General features: G+C 34.3%; 1 protein-coding gene across 2 annotated transcripts; it reads left to right on the forward strand.

Moving 5' to 3' along the window:
* Positions 1 to 6074: 6074 nt before the first annotated feature.
* Positions 6075 to 25544, forward strand: LOC129789781 (heparan-sulfate 6-O-sulfotransferase 2). Of its 2 annotated transcripts, XR_008750491.1 has the most exons (6): positions 6075 to 6649; positions 7819 to 8067; positions 18049 to 18382; positions 18456 to 18855; positions 20463 to 20680; positions 22597 to 25544. XR_008750491.1 is itself a non-coding variant. In XM_055826836.1 (5 exons), exons 1-5 carry the CDS (start codon positions 6461 to 6463, stop codon positions 20596 to 20598), a joined length of 1308 nt encoding a protein of 435 aa, XP_055682811.1. In that variant the 5' UTR covers positions 6093 to 6460; the 3' UTR covers positions 20599 to 21355. The 2 variants fall into 2 exon arrangements, 1 of the variants encoding a protein (XP_055682811.1); XM_055826836.1 differs by lacking the exon at positions 22597 to 25544 and having other exon boundaries at positions 6093 to 6649; positions 20463 to 21355.
* Positions 25545 to 26291: the final 747 nt, after the last annotated feature.

Here is a 26291-nt window from a genome sequence, read left to right on the forward strand (position 1 = left end):
TTTATGACGTTATAATTACAATTAGTACCGGATTAAGGTAAATTCTTCGAATGTGATTGAAGGCTAATTAAATTTTGCTATTGCTATTCCTTGGCGTGTTTAGGGGGAGGCGGTGTTTGGGTTGACAATCGTCTTCTGTCTAGATGTCACTCGAGACGAAAATGTGGATTGTTTTGCCAAATAATTACCAACATAATTGGGTGAAATTCACACACAGTGGGATTATGATTGGGAACAATTGGTGGCATTTGAGGTTTGATTGTAATTTGCGATAATCATTGCTGTGTAATTAATTCCATTTCGCTGCTTCAATGGTCATTCATCGCATCAGTTTGGTACGTTTGATATATAATCATTTTGCTGTCACGTCATGTTCTTTTCTTTACCTACCTATTGTGCCATTTATAAATGAATCAAACTATCCATATGTATATGAATTAATTCTCTAACGAGCGCTATTGTTACACACTCTGCGGAAAATATAAATATTTTTACATTGCACATTGTACGAAATTTCGTAGAGAATTCAACATATTTATGTTGAAGTGAAAATTAGTGAGGAAATGATTTGTTCGTTGGTTGGAAAATGGTAGTGAGAGAGTTTTTGGGAGAAAATTCTCGAGAGAGAAAAGAGGAGTCCTAGTTGTGCAAGCATACAGATTTTCCATGATCCCATCCAGGAGGCGGATATAGAGGAAAATGTGGAAGTTTGAGGTTCTTCAACGAGACACCAAAATGCCGTTTTCATCTTACAATCTAATCCTCCAAAGTACCGCCTAGCATGAATCCTACATGTTGGCTGTGATGTTGCGATTACAAGAGAAACACAGACTCTGAGACTTGCTTCTTGAGTGAAACCCCACCACCCAACCACAAGGATAGGGATTGGGATGATGTTTTGCAGTCCAAATAAATTATTAGTAAGAGGAAGAGCACACTGTAAGAGTTCTAAACACTTGAAATTATTCTTCTCAAATTTCCCATTTAGTATTTTTTATCAAGGATCATTAAATGCTTGCTTATTTAACGAGAAAATTGTGAAATTCATTTTATATTTCATCCCATTTTATGAGTTTAACACTAACGATATTTTCCAGGATAAAAGATTTCCTCTGAGTGTTTGGGAAAGTTTTTCGATGAAGTAGTTTTTGGGATAGCTATGATGAGTTATGCGATACAAGGAGCTAAAAGTTTGGAAAATATGAACTCTAAGCTCCTTCAAAGTTGAGCATTCGTATGGAGGAGTGCCAGAAGTGAAAAAGTTGTCGGGGAATCAAGTTAAGATGCTATGACTATTTTGAGAGGATGAAGGAGCTCTTCATACATCACTCATTCAACGACTTGTGCGCTCTCTGTAGGAATGCTGTCCGCATTCCCGACGGGAATCGTGAGGGGATAATTGCGGTCGTGGAGGACCTATTGAGCTTGAGGAATGCATCTCAAAGATTGGGTGTTCATAAGGGAAGAGAGCGGAGGTAGTGGCTCTTGTGATTCTGCACGACATGGTGGGAGGATTAACGTGAAGGATTTTGTTGGCTCGTGCGAATCCATGGAAATTTGTCCACAATCAATCGTTAATGCCATAGGATTAGCCATCACTCCATCACCCCAAATCGATAGCAAAGCCCCCACACCACCGTGGTACCCACCCACATGATTCATCCCCTAAAGTGCGTTCCAATAATCCCACTGTGAGTCAATATTTTGTCTGAAAAAATATTTGTACCCAGAAGGATAAGACAGGCGAAAGCCAAACTTGCAAACATGTTGGGTGTATGTTTGCCTCGAGGATTTCCACCATGATTACCAACCATGAAAGTCCTTCTCATTCATCTCTCGCACCAATCCTCTCCGCAGCCTCGTAAACTCATCGCTATATGCTTTCTAAGCCAAAAAGGGAGCTCTCTCAGCGCACTAGGAAAACGGGAAAATTAATCCCAGTCATGGCTTGAGTGAAATTTCATTAGAAATTGGCCGTGAAATGGAGTTTTTTTTCGCGAAAGAGAAAAGGAAAATATATAACTTTCTGACTGTGAAATTTTCACCTTGATTCCGCTTATTCTTTGTTCATTTTCTTCGGCTTACCTCCGTCTTATGTGCAAAATTACCCAACCGAAGAGTCATCCTATGAATAACATCAAAGCCCCCGCACCAAAGTCTATTATTTAGAGATAAACTGAGGTGAACCACGATTTTTTTTTTCACAATAATTGCACGTCATTTTTTTTGCAAATAAAATATTTTGCTATTCTCAAAACCATTTTCTCCTCATGGTGCTGCTGACACACACAAAAAATCCTTCTTCGTTCGACCCCTTGAGCAATTTTCGTGGTTATATCCTTTTTGGGAAGCAGTTTGTTATTTCTTTTTGTGCTTGCTTATGTTTCATCCCGTGGATCGCCGTTTTTTATGGACTCACCAAAAATTCCATTAAGCGCTGCTGGATTGTGTTTGGTTGTTGAAAAAAAAAGTTGATTTTTATACGTGGCGCAAGCTTGTTTGTTCGCCTTTTTCTTTGCTATATACATACATATATAGCTCGCCTTGTGGTTAACAATAAAACCGCACTTTATATTGAAGAGGGAAGCGCGTTTTCCGCCACCAAGGGGGACTGTGCCCGCGGAGCTGGAACAATGCTTTTGGCTCCTGCACTTGAGACAAAAGGGTTACCCCTCCCAGCAACCCTTTTCCCCCCGCGCTAACCCCACAGAAACCACCTTTTCGCAATCTTCTTCCGCTCCGTAGACTTGGGAAAATCTCTATGGCCGGGAATTGACTTTTCCACGCTTGGGATTAACAAAAGGTTAATTATTTAATTAAAATTGAAACTTTCACACCGCCCCTTTCTGTCAGCTATGGAAGAAGGTAAAATGTTAGGAAAGGTAATGTGGGCGCGAAAACCTTGCATATCACCTCCTGGCAATCAATCAACCACAATCGTACTTCCCGATCTTCCGCCACAAGAATGCACGCAGAATTTCACTTCAATTTCCTTTCACGGAGAAAATCCATTTCCGCTCTGTGATTGTGCCCCGAGCGGACAGTGAGGATTTATTTTAGCATAATACGAATTGAAGAATTGCACGTGCGGTTCGCATGTACTGCATCAAACTGCCCTAAGGGATTCATTATTCTCAACATTTTTATCCGGAATTTTTTTGTGTGGACATTGCTCTGAGGGAAAAAAAATGAGGAATATAATGAGAGACAAAAAAAATGTGATGGAAATTTGCAGAAATAATAATTATTTTTAATCTAAAGAAACTTTTAATGCGAAAAGAAGGAGAAAGATTTTAATCCATCTTGGAAAAGTGGGAAAATGCCAAAGTATATAGCAATGTCTCGCCAAGCTCTAAATCTCCTTATAGATTTTCTCAAACGTTTCACATTTTCATTTGGGACGTACCCTCTTTGATTTGGTTTCAACTCAACTTTTGCGTATAGTCCCCCTCATTCGGGGTGGATTTGTAATTATGGCGTGTTCAAGAGCAGAGCCGGAAGCTGAATTGGGCACCAGCCTGTTTGCTAACTTCCGGCCGCACAGACAATCTCTGCGTAGCCAGAAACACCGGAAAAACTCTGGCCAACCAATTTCAAGTGACTGTTGAATAGCCTAAACTGAATTATAATTTAGCTCTAATACTCTGTATGATGGTTGGTACCTTTTTCCCCAAAAAACATTCAATGAAGCCACCGTAAGCGAGGATTTCTTTTGAACCTACGTAAATCCCTTTGGGTAAGGTCTTCAAGCGTGGCGAATGAGTAATTTGTTGCTTCGTTTAATTTAATTGAATTTAACGTTAAAATTCCCCGCGATATGACTTTCCAACCATGGAGAAGTCAATAAAATTATCAAGAAAATTCAATTCAAAAACCCCACGTCACAGTGGCAAAATAAGCCCTTCTGCAGCACTCTTGCATGCAAATTGGCACGGGAACTCATTTGATGGGCCGGCTATGGGACTTCTTCATCTCCTCTTTTTTTTTGCTTATTTTTCCTTTGTACATAAATGGGTAGGTGTGTCTGCCACTTAATTTCCAGCATCGACAGCATAGTGGTAAATGCCATCGGGCGTGGTTTTCAGGCCCCTGCTTTTTTTTGCCAATTCCACCGCCAAGGGTGAAATTGCCGGTGATGAAGGGGTTGCAGAATTTTGCGCGCTTCAAAAACATGCTGAGAGAAATTCAATTTACGGATTTCCGGTGGCTTCCATCCATGTTTTGCGCGTCAGAGAGGAACATATACTTGCTGTCTCGTTGCCATGGTAAACAATGAAAGCATCCTCCTGATGTTGGGGATGCACAGAGATTCCCATCATCTGGCTTGGCTCGGTTTAAGCGGTTGTACAATTTCTTTAGCCTCGATTCTATTATTATATGAAGCAACTATATTGATAATAAATACATCAAGGTGAAGAATTGCGCCTTAGATATGATGGTTTTATCCAGGAAATTGCATTCATATTAGATAGTTCCTTCTGGTTGTTATTTCATGCCTGTTGTTGTGCTATCGTTGCTGATATTGTAAATTATTTATCTATTCTTATCCATTCTTTAAAGGATAATTGATTAATTTAATTTTTAGCTTAGAAATCATTTTTATTAAATTATCAAGGACTTACATGCTGCAATTTTTAGCAGAGTTCATATCCTGAATTCTACAAGATTGCTAATGAATATTTTGTTAGGGCGTACACCTCTACAAAACCTTGCTTAAAATAATCATCTTAAGAAAATCTTATGCTGTTTCAATGAAGAAAACATTTATAGTTTTAGTTAATTAAAACATTTAATTTGTATTAACACCTTTAAATGTATTAAAGTATGTATCATTAGAAATTCTTTTTTTTTAGTAAAATCGAATATAAACCAATAAAAGAAAATTTTAAAACTTTTCTAGATCATTTTAATGTTAGAATTTACAACATTCAATTTGATTTAAAGTTATGTTATTTTTTTATTTAAAAAAAAACTAATAATTTTACCTAGTCCATCTAGTCAAATAGTTTTGAAATTGTAGTCATTGGTATCTTTTAATTCTTTTTTTATTAAAATAGAAGGAGGCTATTCAAGCATATGGTTTAAGTGAAGAAATTAAGTCCGCTTAATCTTTTAAGAATTATAAAAAATATGTAATAAATTTTAAATAACTGAATTATCTAATTTTCTTAATTTAAATTAAAGAAGAGATCTTAATTTTTTGTAAATTTTGTTCATGTCTTCAGTCATATTCCGATAAATTACACTACTGTCTCGCAGTATCACGTCCTTCGATTTTCAGACTCATTCATTATTAAAAAATCTTGTAATTAAGTGAGATTAAAAAAGTTATCTGAACTTTCTTACTCAAAAAAAAATTTCCTTTAGTGCCATTCCATTTAATTAAAAGCAATATTTTCACAAAAAATCGCATTTTTTTATTTAAAAAAATCATGTTCCCGCCCTTTATGCGCCCTCTTGTGGATTTTACATATCATGTAGTTATAACATAAAACTCCAGCATAGACACAATATGTAGTAACATTGAGATTCTGACGATTTGTCGGAATTTTCTCGTGAAGCATAAGTGGACAAGAATAAACTCCGGCAAAATTCGACAACTTACGAAAACATTTCGTGGAGTAGGACAGTGATACAGAGCATAAAATGCCCGTTGTACATCCGGTATGTGGGTCAGCAGTCATGTATGGGCCAAATTGTATTCCTAACTTAATGATTTATTACCTTCATTATTTATATAGAATAGAACCCTAAAAATAAAAAAAAGTCAAGTTTTAATCAAAAATAATATTGAAAAAGCTTAATTTGCTTAATTTGCTCTTTAAATTACCTATGTTAACTATGTTAAAGTTGCTATTCTAATAATTTCGATGTAATGATGATTCTAAACGGGACTTAGAAGAGTTCTTAAAGCTCTTATTCGTAAATTTTAATAATTTTATTTGAAGATTTTCAAAAATTAAAGAATAAAGTAACTTTAGGGCCAAAGTTCAATTTCCTGTTTACACACATTGGAATTTATTTTAATTTATACACTTAAATTAAGTGAAGGAGAAGAAAGATTTTGTTGATGAAGTGACAGTTTGCTTGGTCTCTGTGATGGTTCATTTGCTGTTTTGATGAGCTTCGTGATCGCATTTCTCCCAAATAAAACTGAAAGTGTTTATTTTTAGCGGTCTTATGCTGTGCTTTGAATCCCCCCAGACATGTATGTTGTGCAAAGACCCGGAAATAGTGACCCCTTAGGACAGTGTGAATTCCTTTAAGTGAACCCACCAGCTGTGTGCTCACACATCCCGGAGGACTTCCTTTTGGGGCACTTTAAAAATTCCTCCTGCCCCTTTAGTTAATCTCTAGCCGCTGTGTGTGCTGGAGGTTCTCCCCAGAATCACTGGGAGTGCATGTGAAATATAGCTAAGAGTGTCTTTGGGGGGGTAAATGTGGACTCCAGTGTGGGATTATGGTGGCCCTGGACATGAGAAAGAGTGTCTCAGTTCAAGTGGACAGTGATTTCGCCCTGCTTCTGCCGGAGGGATTGTACGAAATCAAGAAAATGGAGCCACGCTCCCGACAGCGGTCCATTGTGGTCGTCTGCGTATTCCTGGCTATTGCCGGAATGATCATTTTCGGCTACTTCTGCAACGATCAAGTAAGTCCGTCTAGTCTAGAGAGGGGTTGTCATTCCAAAGGAATTTTCCTTTTTTTCAATTTTCATATTATTTTTTAAATATTTATTATAAAGAATTTTTTTCTGTTAATTTTCTCTTTGCACAATATTTATTTTTAATTAAATTTTTTTTTGTTATTTAATTAAACTTGGAAAACTATTTTTAGATTTTTGAAGTAATTGTCTTGTCATCAGAATCTTTGCAAAAAGCCTTTTTTTTACTAATGAATGACACAGGGCTCTACTGCGAGACAACACTGTATCTGTTACTTACTATTGTAAAAATTTCATTTAATTTGATTTAAAAACTTTTCTTTCATAAACTAATATATTTCTAAACGAAAAAACAAAATTTATTAAATGAAAATCTTAGATAAACTACTATGTAATTTAAAATTCTTTTCAAACACGTTAAAAAAAGTCTCTCTGGAAAACCCTTTTTTCACTCATAAATTTTTATGCTGCTGGAGTTTTTATTCCCGTCTCGAATGTAATTTCTTTTTGCAATACTACTATTGTATACTCTTGGCTACCTCGAGATCCATTTTTCTGATTCTATTTTCCCTTCTCGTTTGTTTTATCAATTGTTTTCCACCATAACGAGAATTCTTATCGTTTTTGCCATTCATATCCGATAAAATTCCAGCAAACTCAGCTGACTGAAGAAGATGCTGAAGTTATTATTCTTTCATTTGGTTGTGCTATTTTTGTTTACTCATCGAGATTACAATATAAAAGAATATAATCTTTGAAATATCTTCTAAGTTACCTACATGCATATATTATATATAATATTTGCATATATAGGTATATAAATTAGATAATAAAATAAGGCACGTTTCTGATGAAAATTATGCAATAATCTAAGCTTCCTTAAGGGATAGAAAGAAAAATTGAGTATTATTCTAAAAATAATATTTTTCTCAATATTCTAATAATTTTTTTTCATAAAGAAAAGCTTTGAATTTATTCTTTATGGCAATTTATAACGCAATTTTCATGTTAACAGCCAACAATTTAATAGTGCGTGAGTGTTTCAAATAAGAAAATATATTCCATGAGGTTTCCTTTCAAATTCATCTCAAAGAAAATATTTATTGAGAAGAAAACTCAACGATTTTCTTTTATCTCTTTATTTTTGAAATGTAAAGGTATGTGCCCTAACGAAACGAGAAGCAATGATGAGCTCAGAGGTGTCTGCACTCACATCAGACTCCACAAATTCCGTGGGGAAGTCATCGAGTCAACTAACAAATCCTGGCCTTAGCTACGAAGAAGTTCTCAATGACGATGACTTTCAATTCGATATGAATGCTCACGATGTGATGGTGTTCTTGCACATCCAGAAAACCGGTGGCACATCTTTTGGCAAGCATCTCGTACGTGATCTGGACCTAAAAGTGAGTATCATCCGGTATGAGATTTGGTGATTGTCTCGAGGAAGAACTTGTGCGCCTCATTTGCATGTGACGACAAATCATTGGAGCGCAAAATAATTCCCCTCTCACACTCATGGGTCGATTGAGGTTGGAGACAAAGAAGGTTGGGCAGTGATTCTCCACCCTCAATTGTTGTCCCCCCTGTCGTGCTTTGCCACTCCATGCGCGACAATAAATTAGAATTCAAGACACAAATACCATAAAACATCCGATAATCAGCTGCAAAGTGTGAGGAAGGCACATGGAAAAGGAGAGGCAAAAAAAAGAAAGAAATGAACATTTAGTAATTCACGAGAGTGCCTTTTATTGTCTACAATCCAACCACTCTGCAGGATTCATAATTTTCTTGCAATTCACGTGCAATTTTTCACGCCAATTTTCTCGCCACTCTCACCGCCTCTGGTGTCGTTTCTACTTGTACACAAGAAAAAATTTACCGAGGTTAGTCAGAAATGAAATTGCACCCAGCAAATCATTCCACAAGTTTTTCCCTATTTTTCCACTGAACTCCTTCAATCTACCAAGAGAGTTTACGCCAAAGCACTGCAAATGTCTCTTCCAATTTTCATCTGCCTGGCAAATCGTGACTCTTCAGAAACATACTTCCCGTGTAAACGTACATATAACGTGAAAAATAAAAGTTGAGATAGCATTTCCTTCGATTGATTTGAAAGTGATTCCTTCCATTCTGTCGATTGAAAACTTTTCCACTCCACGAATTTCCTTTTCTTTTGCTCATATCCCGAATGCTGAATTTTTATATATATAGCATCAACTTGGGATACTCAATGCATCTTTCTGGTGAAGAGATTCAACAGAAAGTTTTTCCTACAAACTCAATTTAAAGGTTTTTTTTCTGCTGACGCAAATGTTGGGGAAAATTTACTGGAAATATGATAACTCACAGTTTGTGAAATTTATGATTATTTTACAGTATTCATAATTGCTTATGGTTTAGCTGTATTTTATGTGTATACTGTACATAGTTTTAATATTTTCCAACAACATCCCATGGCTAATTATATGCTCCATGATTATGAAGATAATTTTGATTTGTCTATTGTAATATTAGATAGAACTTGACAAGGATTTATTGCTTCGTTTTAACACTGAAAAATATATTTTAGCACTCGTTTATTTATTATTTATTTAAAGCTTTTGAAAGCTTTTTATTAAAATATTGAAATTTTCTTTGAAAAGAGCGACTTAAATCGAATTTCTTTGAGTAAATTCGCTCAATTTTTGTAAGAAGCTTTCCATTTTCTTTAAGACTTCAACAAGAGTTCCAGAAGAAAATTCTCAATTCCCAGGAAAAGAGATTTAAAATTGAATTTCTATCCATGGCAATGGGTTGAGTATGAACAAACAAGACATATTTATTTGCTTTGATTTAAATACAAAACGAAAATCAAATTATTTCATGACAATTCTTTATTATTCAAATTCATACCTATGAGTGAAAGCAAGTAAAAACATAAATAACAAAAGGTATCGTACCCTACGTAGTACTACATAAAGTTCAAATGTACCGTAAAGTCAAGCATAAAGTCATTCATTTGCTTGTTTATTTGCGATTGAGTCAATATTTTTTGTACACAACCGTATAAAAAAGCAAACGCCGGGGAGAAACTAAAAATTGTGAAATAAACATAAAGTATATACACACACAACTGGAGATCCTATCAAAGGAATAGGTTCTTTTGATGGGAATCATATAAATTGAGAAGTTGTAGCAGGAATGATTAAAAGAGCAGCATGAGCTCCATATAGTTTTCTTTTAACCCATGCATGATTGTGTTTATTTTAACGTTGATTCAACGATAAAATGGCAAAGCATTCTCAATTGGAGCATTGCGGGAATTTTCTCTGAGTTTTCACGAATATTTTTTTCATCCTCCAAGTAAACTCTGCGGGAAATTTCTGTGAAAAGCTTTTTTTTTTCCCCACATAAGCGGGGCCAACGGAATTGCAAGCAATATAAATATAATTTTTCCGTCCACGTACACGGAGAAAGATAGCACGCGCCCTCCTCCCATTGCATCATCATGGAAAAACTCTCATATTTCACCTCATCCAATTCCATTTTGAATGTTCATCGCATATTTAGAGTCAAATATTTAAAGGAAATTGCCGAAATACCATGGAAAGTAATCAAGAAGTTATATATCATTCCGGGGATTTTTTTCTTTTTCATATGAAGTAAAAAAAGGCAAAATGAGACAAGTAAATAAAATTTGTGGAAATAAATCTGTGTCTTTTACCATTTTTCCTCGTTCAAGAGTGTGTTCACGCGCACACAAAGTTGAAAAAACCCGCACATTGGAGGTGGAAGAAATCCAAGAAATATTTTTCTTCTTGGGAAAATGAGGAAAATAGAAGTGATATAAATTCCCAAGAGACACTCAAATACCTCCTCGTGTATTTAGAAACATATTGTGTTGAGAATATTGCTCTTGGGGAGAATGTGTGTTGAATTCCTTGTCTCAATTGGATTGGCTATCAAAATGCGAAGAAGGTGATGTGAAAATTTCATGGGAATTTTCACGAAGAAACGGAAAGGTCGCTGCCAAATTAGAATGCGAATTAATTAAGAATCAAGCGCTGCATTTAGAGAATTTTCACCCAACATCGTGTGGAAAAATCTTATGAAAATTGCACATGCCTCAATCGTGAGGGATTTTCACGTCTTTTCAGGTATATAGACGTAAAGAAAAAGAAAGCATGTAGAGTGTTAAATTTACTTTTACGACCCTCACTTGCCGCACGTTTGCCATCCCCCCTATAAACAATTTTCAAATGTGATGAATTTTCACGCAAACCTCCATATTGACATGAGAAGGTAGAGAAGCTCGCTTATTTATTTTTCTTTCCTCACTCTCATGCCCATCCACACGCCTCATCTTTGTTTTGGGCATATATATAAAAAAAGAAACTCACAAACGTGTCGATTTGTTTGGCATTCGTGAGTAGTCTCGATGGGAAATGTGCATTCGGAGAATGCGACCGACGCGACACTTCTATTAAAAACTCATTCGTCTTCATCACGCACATTTCCATCTGGGATGCCAAAACTTCATTATTTGGAAATTTTTCCATTATCCATCTCATATAGAATTTTCCTAGAAAGGAGTAATAATTTCAAATTAACTTTCTTGGACAGAATGTTTATAAAAAGAAAATTGAAAATTAAACGCTCCAGTAATCTAGAACTTTTCCCAGAACTCCAGTCAAAGAGTTCTATTTCCTTTCCTTTCATGTGTCGAAAAATTTATTTTCATTTTTCAAACTTTAAAAAAAAATTAAAACATATTTTTCCGGGGTCATCAAGAGTTAAGAACTTCTGAGAATTTTCTTAGAACAATTAATCAATTATTTCTGCTGATCTTTGATTGACTATTCCGGGAAAATCAATGGAAATGTGAGGAAAATTCCTATTAAAAAACAAAACTTTATGCAAAAAAGGAAAAACTTAATCAAATACAGAAATTAAATGTTTCAAAACTTTTAATAAACTGTTCAATAGAACTCACTAAAAGAAGTCAGACAAATGAGAAAAGTTAACTAAAATTCAAATAACCACTTTCATTTTACCTAGTTCAAATACAAAAGCACAATACAAAGGTATGAAAGTTCATTCATTAATTTTGTTTGAATCATATTTTAATTAATACATTTTCACTTATTACTATTTCTCTTTTGATGAGGTTCATACTCGTTGGTGTATTCACAGAGAAATGTATTTGAAAATTAAATTGCTTGCAAGCAATATTAGTCAAAATTGAGTCAAATTTGTATTTAACTCAACAAACTATTTTCCTTTAGGCTGTTTATTCTATCTCATCTCTTTATATACACAAATACAATACATTTCCCATTATTTTTAACAAAATAAAAATATTTTAATGTATTATTTATTGTGCGGCTTTGTAATAAAAAATTCACCAATAATTCGTTTATTTTCAATATGAAAATTTCTCATTTTCATGGACATTATTTCCCATCATTTGCATACGGAAAAATTACACAAAAAAAAAACATTCTGAATGCAAATTTGATTAGTCCAACTGATTTTCATTTTAATTTCGTACCGCACCAAATATGCCTTACATATTTATAAATGAAAATGGATTTTTTGTGCGGGGGAGGATTAATTTACTGTGTCACCAAAATTTAAATTGGAATAATACTGTATTATCTCGATAAGGTAAATAAATCACTTCTTTCAATGTGATTTATTGTTTCACCCGTAAAATGCCATGGGTTTTTGTCACCCTGCCCCCATCCTTTGGAAAATTTTAAAGGGAAAATGGGATTTCTCTCTCGTCAATTTGATGAAAGTCAGATAAGGATGGAATGAGATGGAAATAGATAGATAGATAGATAGATTTCATTTATTAATGTCCAAAGAAAAAATTACATTTTCATAAGATAGGACTATACGGTTTTTTTTTTTATATTCAAGATGCATTGAAGCTATTAAATTACAATTGTGGTGAAATTTGTGACTAAAGATTTTTTTTTTAATGATTTGACAATTTTTTTTTATCAATTATTATTATTTTTTTTTTCAATTTTGTGCATTAATTTTCCAATTTATTAATTTATCCACTTAGATTCATAATCAAGAGCAAGGTACAGAGCAGAATATGACCGTTAGAGCATGCCTTCTATACAATTTTTTTTAAGAAAATTTTTGTTAAATATAACAATATTATCAATTTTTCATAACTTTTTGAAAGTCGTTCTCGTGTTTAACTTGAATTACTTTACTGCCTTCTTTTTTCCTCATAAAAAGCCTACCCTCTTTGATCCAAACGAACTCCACTACCCCCTTCCTCCTTAAATCTCGCGCCTTTTTGTGCAGCAGTTGAAAATAGCCGGTCAGGCACTCATTTATGTAGATGGGCTTTTCGAGTCATTTTTTTCTTCAAAGCTTTCCACACATCAAATTCAAATGAAATATGGGGATGAATTTAATTTTCCGAATTGATTCCGGAATATACAAACTTTCCCCATATCAAGATTATCTCTAAAACGTGAACTTTTGCCAATGCTTTGTGTGACAAACCTTTTAAGGGAACTTTAGGGTACTTTCTTGCTCATTTTCTTTTTCGTTTACTCTCTCTTTCTCATCTAAAGGAGCAAATCGGAACACATGAGATATTTCAGAAAGATTGGGAAATACCATGAAAAGCACGTCACTGAGTGGATTTAGTGAAAATATATATGAGATTCGGTGGAAATATTATCCAGGAAAACATCCCTTTTGTATAACTTTTCCACGAAGTAAAAAAAAAGACTTAATAAATAACGCCATAAGTTGCCTTTTCTCTGTGGTCTTGGAAAATGCATCTGATTATCCCTTTATAAACTTCGCAAAGCTCCTTTATAATCCATTTAGGGGTATTAATTTTTTTTTAATCCTTCTATCCTCTCAGTTTGGCGTCATACATATTTACTCCTTTGTTGTAATAATGCTATATATATACATATATGTATATGTACACCCCCTGAATGAAGACGAACTCAAACTCAAAAGTTTGAAGCTTTCACATTAAAAAGAAAATCATTTGTATGATTTAATTTGAGATAAGAGAACATATTGAACGCTTTTCTTGTTCAATGTTTCCAACATGCGGGGTTGAATATGTTGGCATTTTGTCATACATAGGGTGGAATGAAGAGAACTTTTAGCACAATTATCCATTCTATGATCCATTTAATTGTTTGGAAGCTTTGAAAAGTGGCCTAGGGGGTTTGGGAGAAATCTAACATATCTCATCATGATTTTCCTCTTGTATGACCAGAAAGTTGGGTGGAAAACAGAAAACAGTTTTGAGGGGAAAAATTGACTTTCGCAAATTCAGCTTTGGTGTTTAACCCACTCTGAATGTCAATTGCTGGGGAATTACATAAAGTTTCACAATGTATGGTGGAACTAAAAGTGCTTCGAGAGTTTCGTGTAGTGTTAGATGGGAATTTTCAGTTGAAAGGGGTTTTGGGTGGGAGTGGGTTTCAAATCTCACCCTGTGTGAGGGAGAGGGTGTTGAGAAAAGTGGCACATTCGGAGTTTGGAATGATCAAAAGATGTGTGTGGTGCTCAAGTGGGAATTGTTGACACTCTAGCGTGTATTCTGGGTAACAAATGCTCTTTGGTGGGTGAGATTGCTCGATAAGAATAGATACAACCGAACATCGTATATTTTGTGTCCTATTCACCAACACAGTCAATTTAGCTACTCCGCGTGGCTTTTTGGTCCAAAGTTATTCACCATGTTGGCATCTATTTGAGGATGTCATGTACATGTAGCAACAACAAAAAAATTGAGTGGGTGAAAAGGGATATTGGCATATGTAGCATTGAGAAATATAGAAGAAGAATCAATTCCCTTGATATATCCCAGAGAGGAGGTCTCACAAGAATCTACATCTGCATGAGATTTGTGGAGCTTTTTTTTCCCTCTCTGCAACTCCTTTGGGAGTACTGGAAAATTTAATTTCCTCCCGGAACCCTAAAACACTCTATATATGAAGTAAGTTTTGAACGAGTGTTTGTATATATGCGGGGGGACATAGAGTAGAAAATATTACATAACAGTTGCACCACATGTGGCTGAAATGCAAGATATTCTAATCACTTGTTTACAATTTAGACAAAATTTCACAAAACCCATAAATGCCCAACTCTGTAATGAAGTTTGGTCTGTGGGCACAATAAATGCGGACACTATTTGAAGTCTTTCCCGAAAATTGTGTCAGAAAGCAGAGCTATTAAGTAAATACGATGACCATATGCCAATACCATGAACAAAACAGACCAAGAGCAATGTATCTCAAGGGGTGTTTATCTGAATAAAAATATTCGTATCTTCGGCAATATTCGGAATATTCGCTAATATTCGGATGATTTGCCAAAGAACTCAAAATATTGATTTTTAGCCTCTAAATTACTCAGACTAAGAAACAGAAGCCTGAAAAAATATTTATTTCAAACCTCATAAGGACTAAATTCAAACCGAATAGTAATTTCACCCCTAGTCATGATAAATTTAAGCCTAAAAGAGATTAAATTGAAGAATAAAAATATTTTTTTAGTCCTAAAGAGGCAGAGATTGAGGAACAAAAGCTTAAAAAAATATTTAATTTAAGCCTAGAAAGAACAAGAAGTAGTAAATTCAACCCAAAACTTGCTTCATTCTAGCCTAAAGTATTTGATTTTCAATCCTGAAAAGGCATCTCCAATCTCAAAAAGCTTTAAAAAATATTACATAATTAAAGTTTAAAAAAGACTAAAAGTGAAGCTTAAAAAATTAGTTAATTCAGCTAGAAAGTACTAAATTTGACCCAAAAAAAAAGACTAAATCCAAGCCGATATATACTTAATTTTCAGTCTCAAAACTTCAATGATAGAGGAACAAAACTTTAAAAAAAAATCATTAAAGCCTAAAAGAGGACTAAATTCAAACTGAAAAAGTAGTAAATTCAACCCAAAAAAGACTAAATTTAAACCAAAATTTTCTAAATACGTTTTTGGATTTTTTTTAATTTTTAGCAAGAGATGTTCATGTGAAGTCAAATATTCAGGTAATCGAAAATATTCGGATGATTCGCTTAAAAAACCAAAATATTCGCCAAATAAACACCCCTTGATGTATCCAATTTAATCTGTCCGCAATGTATCCATTGAGTCTTGCTATGTGTGGTGAAAAGCGCGCGCATGAACACTTGAAATGTGAGAATTGTAATGCTTTGAGAATAAGATATGAGATGCATCGTTTTAATGTACTCAAAAGTGGTTTAATACTCGTCCAGTAGTCCATTAATTCTCTTATAACCCCTTTTTGCACTCCATGAGCTAAATCTCATCACTCTCTCTTTTTTTTCTCTCGCTTTTAGTCATTTTCGTGAAAATGGGCTGAATAAAAAAAAAACAGGCAACACTTTTATAGAGGGGATGAATGAAAATTGGTCATGAAAGCTCCGAAAATTTCTCTCGTCTCTTTCCCAAATGAAATTAAGTCTGGCAGTGGAATTAAAAATTAACGAGTTCTCGTCTCGTGTGCCTCTTATTTTTCGGCTAAATCCCTACCTCAATGGAATTTATAGCGTTCATCCGGGATACAAAAGCTTTTGCACCCCTGAAGCAATTCGTGATTTTTTTGTCTTCCCCGTATGCCTATATAGCCCCTTAAATAGCTCAAAAGCTCTTCGTATTTTGTGTTTTCCAATACATAATCCATTATATTATATAAATCCTCTTTTTTTTCATGGCCTAAAATGCCCCTAACCATCCCCGCACTCTTCACACTATCGCACCACAAAATCCCATTAAATCCTTCCATAAACTTTCCAAACATTCTCCCCAAATGCAACGGCGGGGTATGGTGGGGTTTATGAACGAGAAATTTTACTAATATCCGTTGGGTTTGTAACACAAATTTTCAATTTTAGCCAAAATAATTCAATAAGTATCGATTAGATATCATAAGCTTCGCGAATATTTAGTTAAACGTATTATATGTAGGTCCCTATTATATATTTTTGCGTGTAAAAGGGTTGAGATTTTGCCCCAACATGCGAAGTACCTGGCATTGTAGTTTCTCGCGTGTGGAAATTACCATTTTCCGGTGAAAATTGTGTTACGAAATTGTGTCGGATGGGGTTCCTGAATATTTAAAAGGAATACCAATGATTAGCAGCGACACTTTTGTGTATATAATGTAAATTGCATCCATTGAGGTTCCTCCTCATTTCACAGAGCTTTTTGGTTACCTATAATGTAGGGGAACATGGGGCAATTTGTTAATTTTAGGGGGGTCTCTTGGGAAATCTGTTAGAGTTAACACATATTTTATGTTGTCATTTTCTTGGGGTTTTTCTTAAACTTGGATATCCGTTGATGGTTACATTTGTAGCCTAGTTATTAAAGTGTAAGAAAATCACTTTTCGCCATTTTAGGTGCGACGCCATCTTGTGATTTTCCGACTTTTCCGCAGAACTGCCATAAAACATAAAGGTAGGTTTTTCTCAGGATCTACTGGATGGATTTTGATGGGGTAAAAAGCAAATGAAAGAGGAAATACCAATGCAGATTTTGATGTAGCGGAATTTTGAATTTCCTTTCTGGGGCTGAGAAAAGTGAAAAAACGTCAAAAATATCTGAAAAAAGTCACATTTTTCCACTTTTCTCAGCCCCAGAGTGGAAATTCAAAATTCTGGTACATCAAAATTTGCACTGGTATTTCCTCTTTCATTTGCTTTTGACCCCATCAAAATCCATCCAGTAGATCCTGAGAAAAAACCTACCTTTGTGTTTTGAGGAATATCTCAAGATGGCGTCGCATTTAAGATGGCGGAAAGTGATTTTCTTACTCTTTAATGATAAGTCTTTAAATGTCACCAACACTTGAAATCCGAGTTTAAGAAAAACCCCAAGAAAAATTAAAATATTTAATTTCACCAGCTCTCAAAAGAGACCCCCCCTTAATTGAGAAATATATTGTCCTTGGTATGTACCGAGAAAATATTTTAATTTTATAATGACGACTGTCTTATAGGAAATTTTCCGGGCTACAACTTTGTCTCACACGATTTCTTTCTATCTCAATGGGAAAATGCATTTTCAGTCCATTTTCCGAACCTTGCGATCTAACTTTTTGCCCCAGTTACCCCTATTTTTGAGTTTGTGGTGTAAAGCAACAGTGGCAAAGTGATGTTGTACGAAAATACCCATGTTGAGCTTTATTTGCAAATTTTCATTATTAGTTTTCCACTTGTAAAGTACATATAAAACTCAATAAATAATATAAGTTGCGCTTTGGGTTTTCTGGACACATTGGATTAAATTCTTTATTTTGGGAGCAAATTGGTTAGCTCTGGAGAGCAAATATCACGTAATTTTTGGAATTATATTAGCTTGGAGTATTTGACTTATTCTTTTAGCGTCCATGTACGTGCCAGAGGCGGAAAAAGCGCTGCCACTGCTTCCGGCCGCATCGCAATGAGATATGGCTCTTCTCGCGCTACTCAACCGGCTGGAAGTGTGGCCTTCATGCTGACTGGACAGAGCTGACGAGCTGTGTGGACCAGGAATTGGACAAGAATGAGGGTGAAACGACAAAAAGGCGATACTTTTACGTTTCGTTGCTCCGTGAACCCATTGCACGTTACCTCAGCGAATTCAGGCATGTCCAGCGTGGGGCCACGTGGAAGGCATCCCGACACTGGTGTCTGGGTAAAGTTGCCACCCCAGCTGAACTACCTCCCTGCTATACGGGTGAGTATAGTGGAATTTTCCCCACACATCCACACAATTTTTCCACATGGAGTAATTTTCGGGGAGCTTTTAGGTGAAAATTGGATGGATGTGACTCTGAATGAGTTTGCGGCGTGTGAGAGCAATCTGGCAGCGAATCGTCAGACACGAATGCTGTCGGATTTAGCTCTTGTTGGTTGCTACAATAAATCATCGTTACCACCTCACGAGAGGGATCGCATAATGTTGGCCAGTGCTAAAAGAAATCTCGCCTCAATGGCATACTTTGGCCTGACGGAATATCAAAAAATTTCCCAGTACATCTTCGAGGAGACATTCAATTTGCGCTTTGCCATACCCTTTGAGCAGCACAACACAACCGTGTCCACGACGACGATGAATGATTTGATCCCGGAGCAGAGGAGACGAATTGAGCAGCTCAATTCACTTGACATTGAACTCTATGCCTTTGCCAAGAGGCTCCTCTTCCAAAGGTGAGTCACCCCTCGTCCCACACTTGAAATACCTTAAAATGCCTTTTCACCCGCTTTTAGAAATCAACCCTAGATTGATTTATGTCCCCGAAAGGGGCTTTTCGACGAAGGGACAAGTGTTTTCCTTCCGAATCATGCGCCCAATTTCCTTTTCAATGGGGACACTCACATATCATAATATGTATTTTTAAGTGTCAAGAACTCTCTGAAATGATTCAAGTGGCCATCAATATTGGGGAAACTTTTAATATTCTCTCTCTATTCTTCTTTCTTAATTGGTATTCCGCGTGATTCTCTCTCATTTACTTTTATTGCTCAAATGACTCTTACTGTGCTGCTTGAAAAATTGCTATTTGTATTAAAAGTGTTTTTGATTAAAATGAAATATAATTTTTTATGCTCTTAAGAATGAACATTTGAATATGGAGGAAGAGAATTAAATAAAATGAGAAAATTAAAAATGTGGGAAATAGCAGGAAGAGATTCTTGTGCATCAGTGCCATCAGTGCATTTCCTTAAAGGGTTTAGGGACAGAACAAAGGAAATTATATAGAAGATTTTAATCCAAATATTTTCTTGAATTTGATGAAGTCTGACTTTAAAAATTGATCTAGAAAAATCAATTCTTTGCCAAAATTTTAGAAATTCAAAATAAAAGCTCCAAAAATTTTTCTTTTAACCCTTTCGCGTTCAACGTGCGCTCTTTTATTACGATATTTATTCTATGAAAGCTCTCAGAAAACTTTTCTCAGTCAGAACGTCTTCTATGGTCTCTTTTTGCGTGAATTTGATGCTTTTATAACTTAAAAAAAAAAACAATTAAGTTTGTAAAAAATTGAAAAAATAAAGTTTTTCACGTTTGGGTCGGCGTATGACCCAAAAAACGCGAAAGGGTTAACTGAACCTTTTTGACTTTTGTGAAAATAATTTTTTTAATTCACACAAAATTAACAAATAAAATTTTCCGAATGCGCTAAATATGCATAGTAAAATGGAGAAAATTGGTTAATTTTTTTGTGAATACATATATCTCAATTTTTAGCAGTGTTTATTTCATTCTCTTTATATCCCAATTCTTTAAAGAAATCAAAAATATATAGCAGAGCTGTGTAAAACAAATATTGATGAGTTTTCACCTAAGCGAAATTCTGCGCGAAAATAATTTCCAATTACCGATTAAAAGTCATAAAGTTAATGACCTTTTGCATTTCCCATGACTTTTCCTTTAATTGCATATTCATTAGTAAATGAGAATGCAGAAAAGTAATCGATTGGAATTGAAATGCAAAGCTTCAAACCGCCAAAGCACTTAAAAAGAGCATAAAATTAATATGCTAAAAGACCGCACATAATATCTGGAGCAAAAGACTCTTAAATGGGACAATTTTTACATAAAACGTTTTTTTCTTCTTATTAAACAAAAGGAACAAAAGAGTACAAATTGCAATGTAGAGTACCTACTTCCGGGTTCCTCAATGAATGCCCCCTTAGCAAAGTATTCTCTAATATAAAATGGTTTTCAACCCCTCTCTCTTTTAAATTGGTATTCACTTCAATAATTGGCTTCCTCTCCCATGGTGGTATTCCTTTTCTCTCGCTCCTTGTAGATTTGAGAAGCTAAAGGCCAAAGATGCGGACTTTGAAGTGCGATTTGCACACTTGGGCAATTTGGGAATGCGAAGTGGTGCGACTGAATTCAACTGGGACAGCAATATTGAGGATACGAGCACGGAACAGCAGTGAAATCATGGATAATTCCCTCAGTGTGGCAACCACAGTGATATTTTATTGGACGACGAAAGGATTTTCACCGAGCAGCTCTGAGGTATACCTACATATATTTTTTAAAGTAAATTTTCCTATTTATTGAAGTACCTTCAATGCGCTAAAGGCACGATGGGCAGGGGCGTAGCCAGATCCAAATTTTAGGGGGGGTTCTTACTTTTGAAATTGTACGACGGGATGGGGGGGGGAGGGTAGAAATTTCTTCTTCATTTTTAATTGTACGGCTGTTGAACCAATATGGTTACAAGCCTAGTTTTTGATTTCACTTTTTGTAAGAACAAAATGTTCTCACAGAACCGATCATTGGGTGAAATTCATTAGTCATAAGATCTCTAAGAATGTCATAAATTTTTTTAAAATACTTTTTTTAAAAGAATTTCTCAAGTTTTCTTAAGAAAAATTTGAGTTTTTTTAATGAAAATATAGAATTTCCAGGCTGATGCGGTTCAAATTCATATTTTTCGAAGACTCGATGATTTTTCGAGTAAAAAACATGTATTTCGCTCGATTCAAACTGAATTAAAAAATCTTAAGTTTGCCTAAGAATATCTTTAAAAATCATAAGTTTTTTTTTGAGAAAACTTGAAAAATCTTAAGAAAAATTAAGAAATCCTAAGACTGACTTAGTAGAGAATTTAACTCATTGTTTGAGTTTAAATCCTATCAGCCTTAAAGGTTTCAATTTTAAATCGAATATACGACATTTTATAAGTTACCGATTTTTTTTAAAAAAAACGATGACAAGTATTTTTTTTTAGATCGATTTGAATATAAAGAAGCCAGAGGTAGTCAAGCGGGATTGTTAGATGACCCGAAGGCATTGGGTAATATTCACTAGTCAGACAGTCTTAAGATTCCTTAAGAAAGACTTCCGTTAAATTTTTTTAAAGTTTTCTTAAGATTCTTTAAGTTGGCTTAAAATTTTGTAAGAAAAATCTAAGGAATCTTAATTTTTTTCCTAAGAAATCTTAAGTTTTCTTAAGCGAAACTTAAGATTTTTAAGTAAATTGAGGAAAATGCATATTTGTGATGATTTTTACGAATTTCAATGCCTGAAGACGATCAGAAAATGTCATCGAAAAATGCATTTTGCTCGATTTACTTAAGAAATCTTAAATTTCGTTTAAGAAAGCTTAAATATCTTAAATTTTTCTTACGATCTTAAGTTTTTCTTTACGGATTCGTAAGAAACACATTCTTAAGAAAACTTTTAAAAAATTTTAAGAAAATCTAAATATTTCCTGAGAAAACTTTAGTCTGTTATGTTAGTGTCTGACTAATGAATTTCATCCAATATCAAATGGATTTTGAGTGACACTTCTCAAAAAAATAAAATAAATAAAATTTTCAAGAAATTTTCGATCAGTGAATCAGAAAATAAAAATTTTTGTGGCTAATAATAGTATTTTGGTAGCTCTGAATTCTTGTTTTTTTTTCTTTTAAACATTTATTGATCTCATCCAGTCTCTCAGCCATTTTACTTAATGTAAAATGTAAATTGTGAATGTTTTAGATAAAAGAAAATGAGAAAAAACGATCCCTAAATCGAAAATTTTAGCGATTTTTCTGATACTTGGTCAAACTGTTCTTGAGTTAATTTGGCTCGAGGGGGGGTTATAACCCCCAAAACCCCCCCCTCGCTACGCCCCTGACGATGGGAACTCCAAAACGGAAGAATTGCAGGTTATCAGAAAGTAATTTCCTGATTTTTGTTCGACACTTTTTTTACTTGCAATTTCTTCGGTGGAGTTGAAATGAAATTACATATAGTTTGTGCTATTTGGGACACTCGTGCAGTTTCTTTGGGAATACGAGAGGATGGGAAAGGGGGGAAATTGGTTAAGAAAAAAAGGAAGAATTGTAGAAGACCGTGGGGAAGATTGAAGTATCTTCACGCTGTCTGAGAGTGCATTGGAGCAAATTAATTTATGTGACGAAGTTTATTTGTCCGTTCAGTGAACGCGAAAGGAGTGCCATTTGAAGAAGAGATATAGCGGGAAAATACACTGGAAATTGAATGGCAGCTGAAATGAAAACCTCTTCATTCAATGATTATTTTCAAGCCAAAAAAAGGAATGAGAAGAAAGAAAAAGAATGTTTGTTACTAATAAGTAAATGAAAGTGAATACCAGAAGACGATTGAGATGAAAAAAAAATCAGATTAATATTGCTTATTGTATAAAATATAAACTAACAATAGAACACAAGAAAAAATATATATAGAGAATATAAAAGTGAGTGTGAATGGGAAAATGAATAAGAGGATGTGAGTAATATTATAATATACAAGTATATGGGCGACACATGAGTAACTAATTTGATACAATGAACATATATTCTATTGAGGCCTCCTTTATTGAAGTTACGAGCCATACCAGTGCTTGACTAACATAAAATTGCCATTTATTTTCATGTGAAAAATTAAATACACTCAAGAGAGACACTTTGGCGCATTGAACCGCATTCTGGCGGAGCAAAATATTGGCACAATTTGTCTCAATTCTTTTTGCACAAGAATCCATCATACAACCACTATAAATAGCCATTTAGATGGGTGAGATTACAAACAACGACAATTGAATGAAATAATGTTTTTTAATGGAGTAATATACCCGCGTACATTTTTACCACACAACATAACAAAAAAAAACGAAGCAAAAACAAATAACAAAGAACAGTAAGTGAGAAAAAAAATAAATGTAGATTTAATTGACATTTTTTTAAGCTACATATTACATAGAGAGGGGTGACAATAATTGCATAAAAAATGTGTTGGAAATGTAATGTATAGGAAAGTATGTAGAATTTTTTTTTAATTCATTTTTTAATATATAAAATATTTCTTTTTCACAATTTTTTAACAAAACATGCAATATAACAAAGGATAAAACATAAAATTCAATAAATAGAATGGCGGCTTTGGGGAAGAAAATTAGCATATAAATTCCATGCAAATATAAAGGTGTTTTTGCAGTCAAGTAGATTTTCATAGAAAAGCATAAAAAGAAACTATATAGGTTACCTAAAGAATATTCTAAATGCAACAAGTGTAGAAAAGTCGAAAGTTTTTTTTATTCTACTATTTTGTAGCATTTCCTTCGTACGTAAATATACCCACAAAACACCTCCACTGACTTTGTCGTACAAACGACGAGGAAAAAAAGAGAAGTTAAATGTAAATACGAAAAGTAAATTTCATCTAAAAAGCAACCCCCATCTGCTGTCTACACAGTTTTTGAGGAATTCAATGAAGGGACTTTGGAGGGAATAAAAAAAGTTTTTAATACGTCGAGGAAAGAAGTAGCAAAAAGTGTGTCTCCAAAATTTGTCTTTTTCTACCTCCACCCCTCTGTGTGGAATTCACAGTCAGTTACTTAAGATCAAGGCAATTAAAAGGGGCTCATTAGGGAAAATCGTGGCTTCAGAAAGACTCTATCTTTTTCCAGTTCCCCTCTCTTTAAATTTTATACTCTTTTAATTACTCTCACAATTCACAAAAGGGTTTAATTTTCCTCTTTTCTTCATGCTTCCCTCCATAGCCCTTGATATATCTACCACCGAATGAAGGGTCCTTTCGTGTTGAGAGGAAATATGTGGGAATTTTACATTTGAAAGTAATAAATTTTTATCAATATGGATGAAGGGCAAGGAAATTTAGAGCTCAAATTGCACAAAAATAATCTTTAAGGGAATTAGTTTCAAAGCCTTTATATTGCACAAAATGTGCAATTTTCCGAATTTTCTTCAATTTTTTAATTATTCTTTCGTTTTGGAGACGCTTGTGAATCGTTTGGGGAATTTTTAAAGGAGATTATTCAAGTAAATATAGGTTAGACTTAGAACCTTCTTCTAGGAAACATGTAAAATCATATCATTTTCCACATACAATTAGTAAAAAAAATATTGAACAAAGATTGGCCCAAAAAAATGCACAATTACGTCACCCTACGATTTTTTTAAAATTCATGAAGCATTCGTGCTCATGTTTCAATGCTAAGTTTTGGCTAAGAATTTGTAAAGCATTTTTGGAAATATTCTTCCTAAATTTTAGAATTTTCTTTTCCGGTTTTTTCGTGAAACATTAGCGCAAATGTTTCATGCATGACGTATGTAAGTGTTTAAATTTTTGAGTAAATATTTGTAAAGTTTCCTAAGCTCTTCCACGTAAAAAATGATATAAGTATAATATGATTGGATATTTTTAAATCCTTTTTTGATCCCTTACAAGACGTTTTTTTTGCACCGTATGTTCCCTCAAACAAGGTACTAACCCATATAGGTTTGAAGAACTTCTTTTCTTTTCTTAAAGTCATGATGGCTAAGCAATTTCATTGAAGCCAGGTCATGTCCATTTAGCACAGAGACAGATTAAGATGGAGACAAAATAGATTCTTTTGAGAATATTTAGTCAGAGAAGACAAAAGTGATTGAAATAAAATGCCCATAAGAGTAAATTCAATCCGTAGTTGTATTTCTGCACGGAAATAAGTGAAAGAATTTGGAATAATGAGTATGTTGTCGTCGTGAATAACAAACAAATAAAATGGGGAAGCTGGAGATGAGAGGATGGCTCTTCCACTCGGGAAGAAATGCCACTCGAAACATTCGTGTGCGACATTCAGTGTTTCGGCCTAAATAACAAAATAAGAATCCAAAGCTAAATTACTCGCTTCCGAGAGTTGTGTCTCAAGGCACACAATTCTCAGAGAGAAAAGAAGTGTGACAGAGCTATTACACACCCGGAGAAGTGTGAAAACACACCTGGAGAAGTGTGAATGAGGGTCAGTGACGTCACCGAAAATTTCAGCAAATATTTCAACAAAGATGAAACTTGAGTTTCATGGTCATCTCAAAAAGTATGTCGCAACCCTTCAAAAATTAGTGTCTGTCAAAGGAATTCGCGACGACATGTCGTAAGACAATTCAAAAATTTTCCTTTTTTTCAAGATTGAATATTTCTTTAAACGATTTAATCACTTTTAACTTTTTTATGTTATTTTTTATTTAATAAAACTCATAAAATAATTTAAAAAATAAGAAAATATTTTTTAAAAAATGTAAAAAAAAAATCGGTGGTAGATAACACATTTTTAGGTTTTTGGGATCTTTTCTTTTAGAAAACAATCAGGATGGCGTCCTCTCATCACATACTTTCGGCCGCCATATTGAATACCAAACCCTTATTGACTTTTTTATATTTCCGAATCTACAAAAAAAAGTTCTGAATTTTTAATTAATTAATTTTATGAAATTATTTTAGCTAGGCACTAAAATATCTATTTAGAATGATAAATTTGTATACCAATGAAAACTTTTTTGAATAAACCGTACAGTAGTTTTTAATTGATGAATAAATTATTATTATTATTTGCGGTAAACGGCAAAGTTTAAATATCAACCTGATATCTGATTATGATGTCAAATCCATCCCCCCACCCCCCACCCCGTCGGCCATTTGGATAACTTCAAAATTTTGTTTTCGTTATATCTCAGCTCCTGTAGTAGCTAAAAATCTGAAATTTTAATATGTTGTAGGGGCCATCAAGACCTTTCCAACGATACATCATTTTCGAAAATCGGACAAGCCGTTTAGTCAATATGGCTGCCACAATTTTTCATCGAAAATCGTCTATAACTCGAAAACGGCTTGA

Source organism: Lutzomyia longipalpis, chromosome 1, assembly GCF_024334085.1.
Source record: "Lutzomyia longipalpis isolate SR_M1_2022 chromosome 1, ASM2433408v1".
NCBI lineage: Eukaryota > Metazoa > Arthropoda > Insecta > Diptera > Psychodidae > Lutzomyia > Lutzomyia longipalpis.

What these genes read in the sequence shown, in the direction of transcription:
- LOC129789781 (XM_055826836.1), top strand. Translation starts at nt 6,461, where the DNA reads ATGGTGGCCCTGGACATGAGAAAGAGTGTCTCAGTTCAAGTGGACAGT. An exon ending in TACGTGATCTGGACCTAAAA is followed by an intron (nt 8,068 to 18,048) that starts GTGAGTATCATC and finishes TTATTCTTTTAG; the next exon opens with CGTCCATGTACGTGCCAGAG. An exon ending in AAGAGGCTCCTCTTCCAAAG is followed by an intron (nt 18,856 to 20,462) that starts GTGAGTCACCCC and finishes CGCTCCTTGTAG; the next exon opens with ATTTGAGAAGCTAAAGGCCA.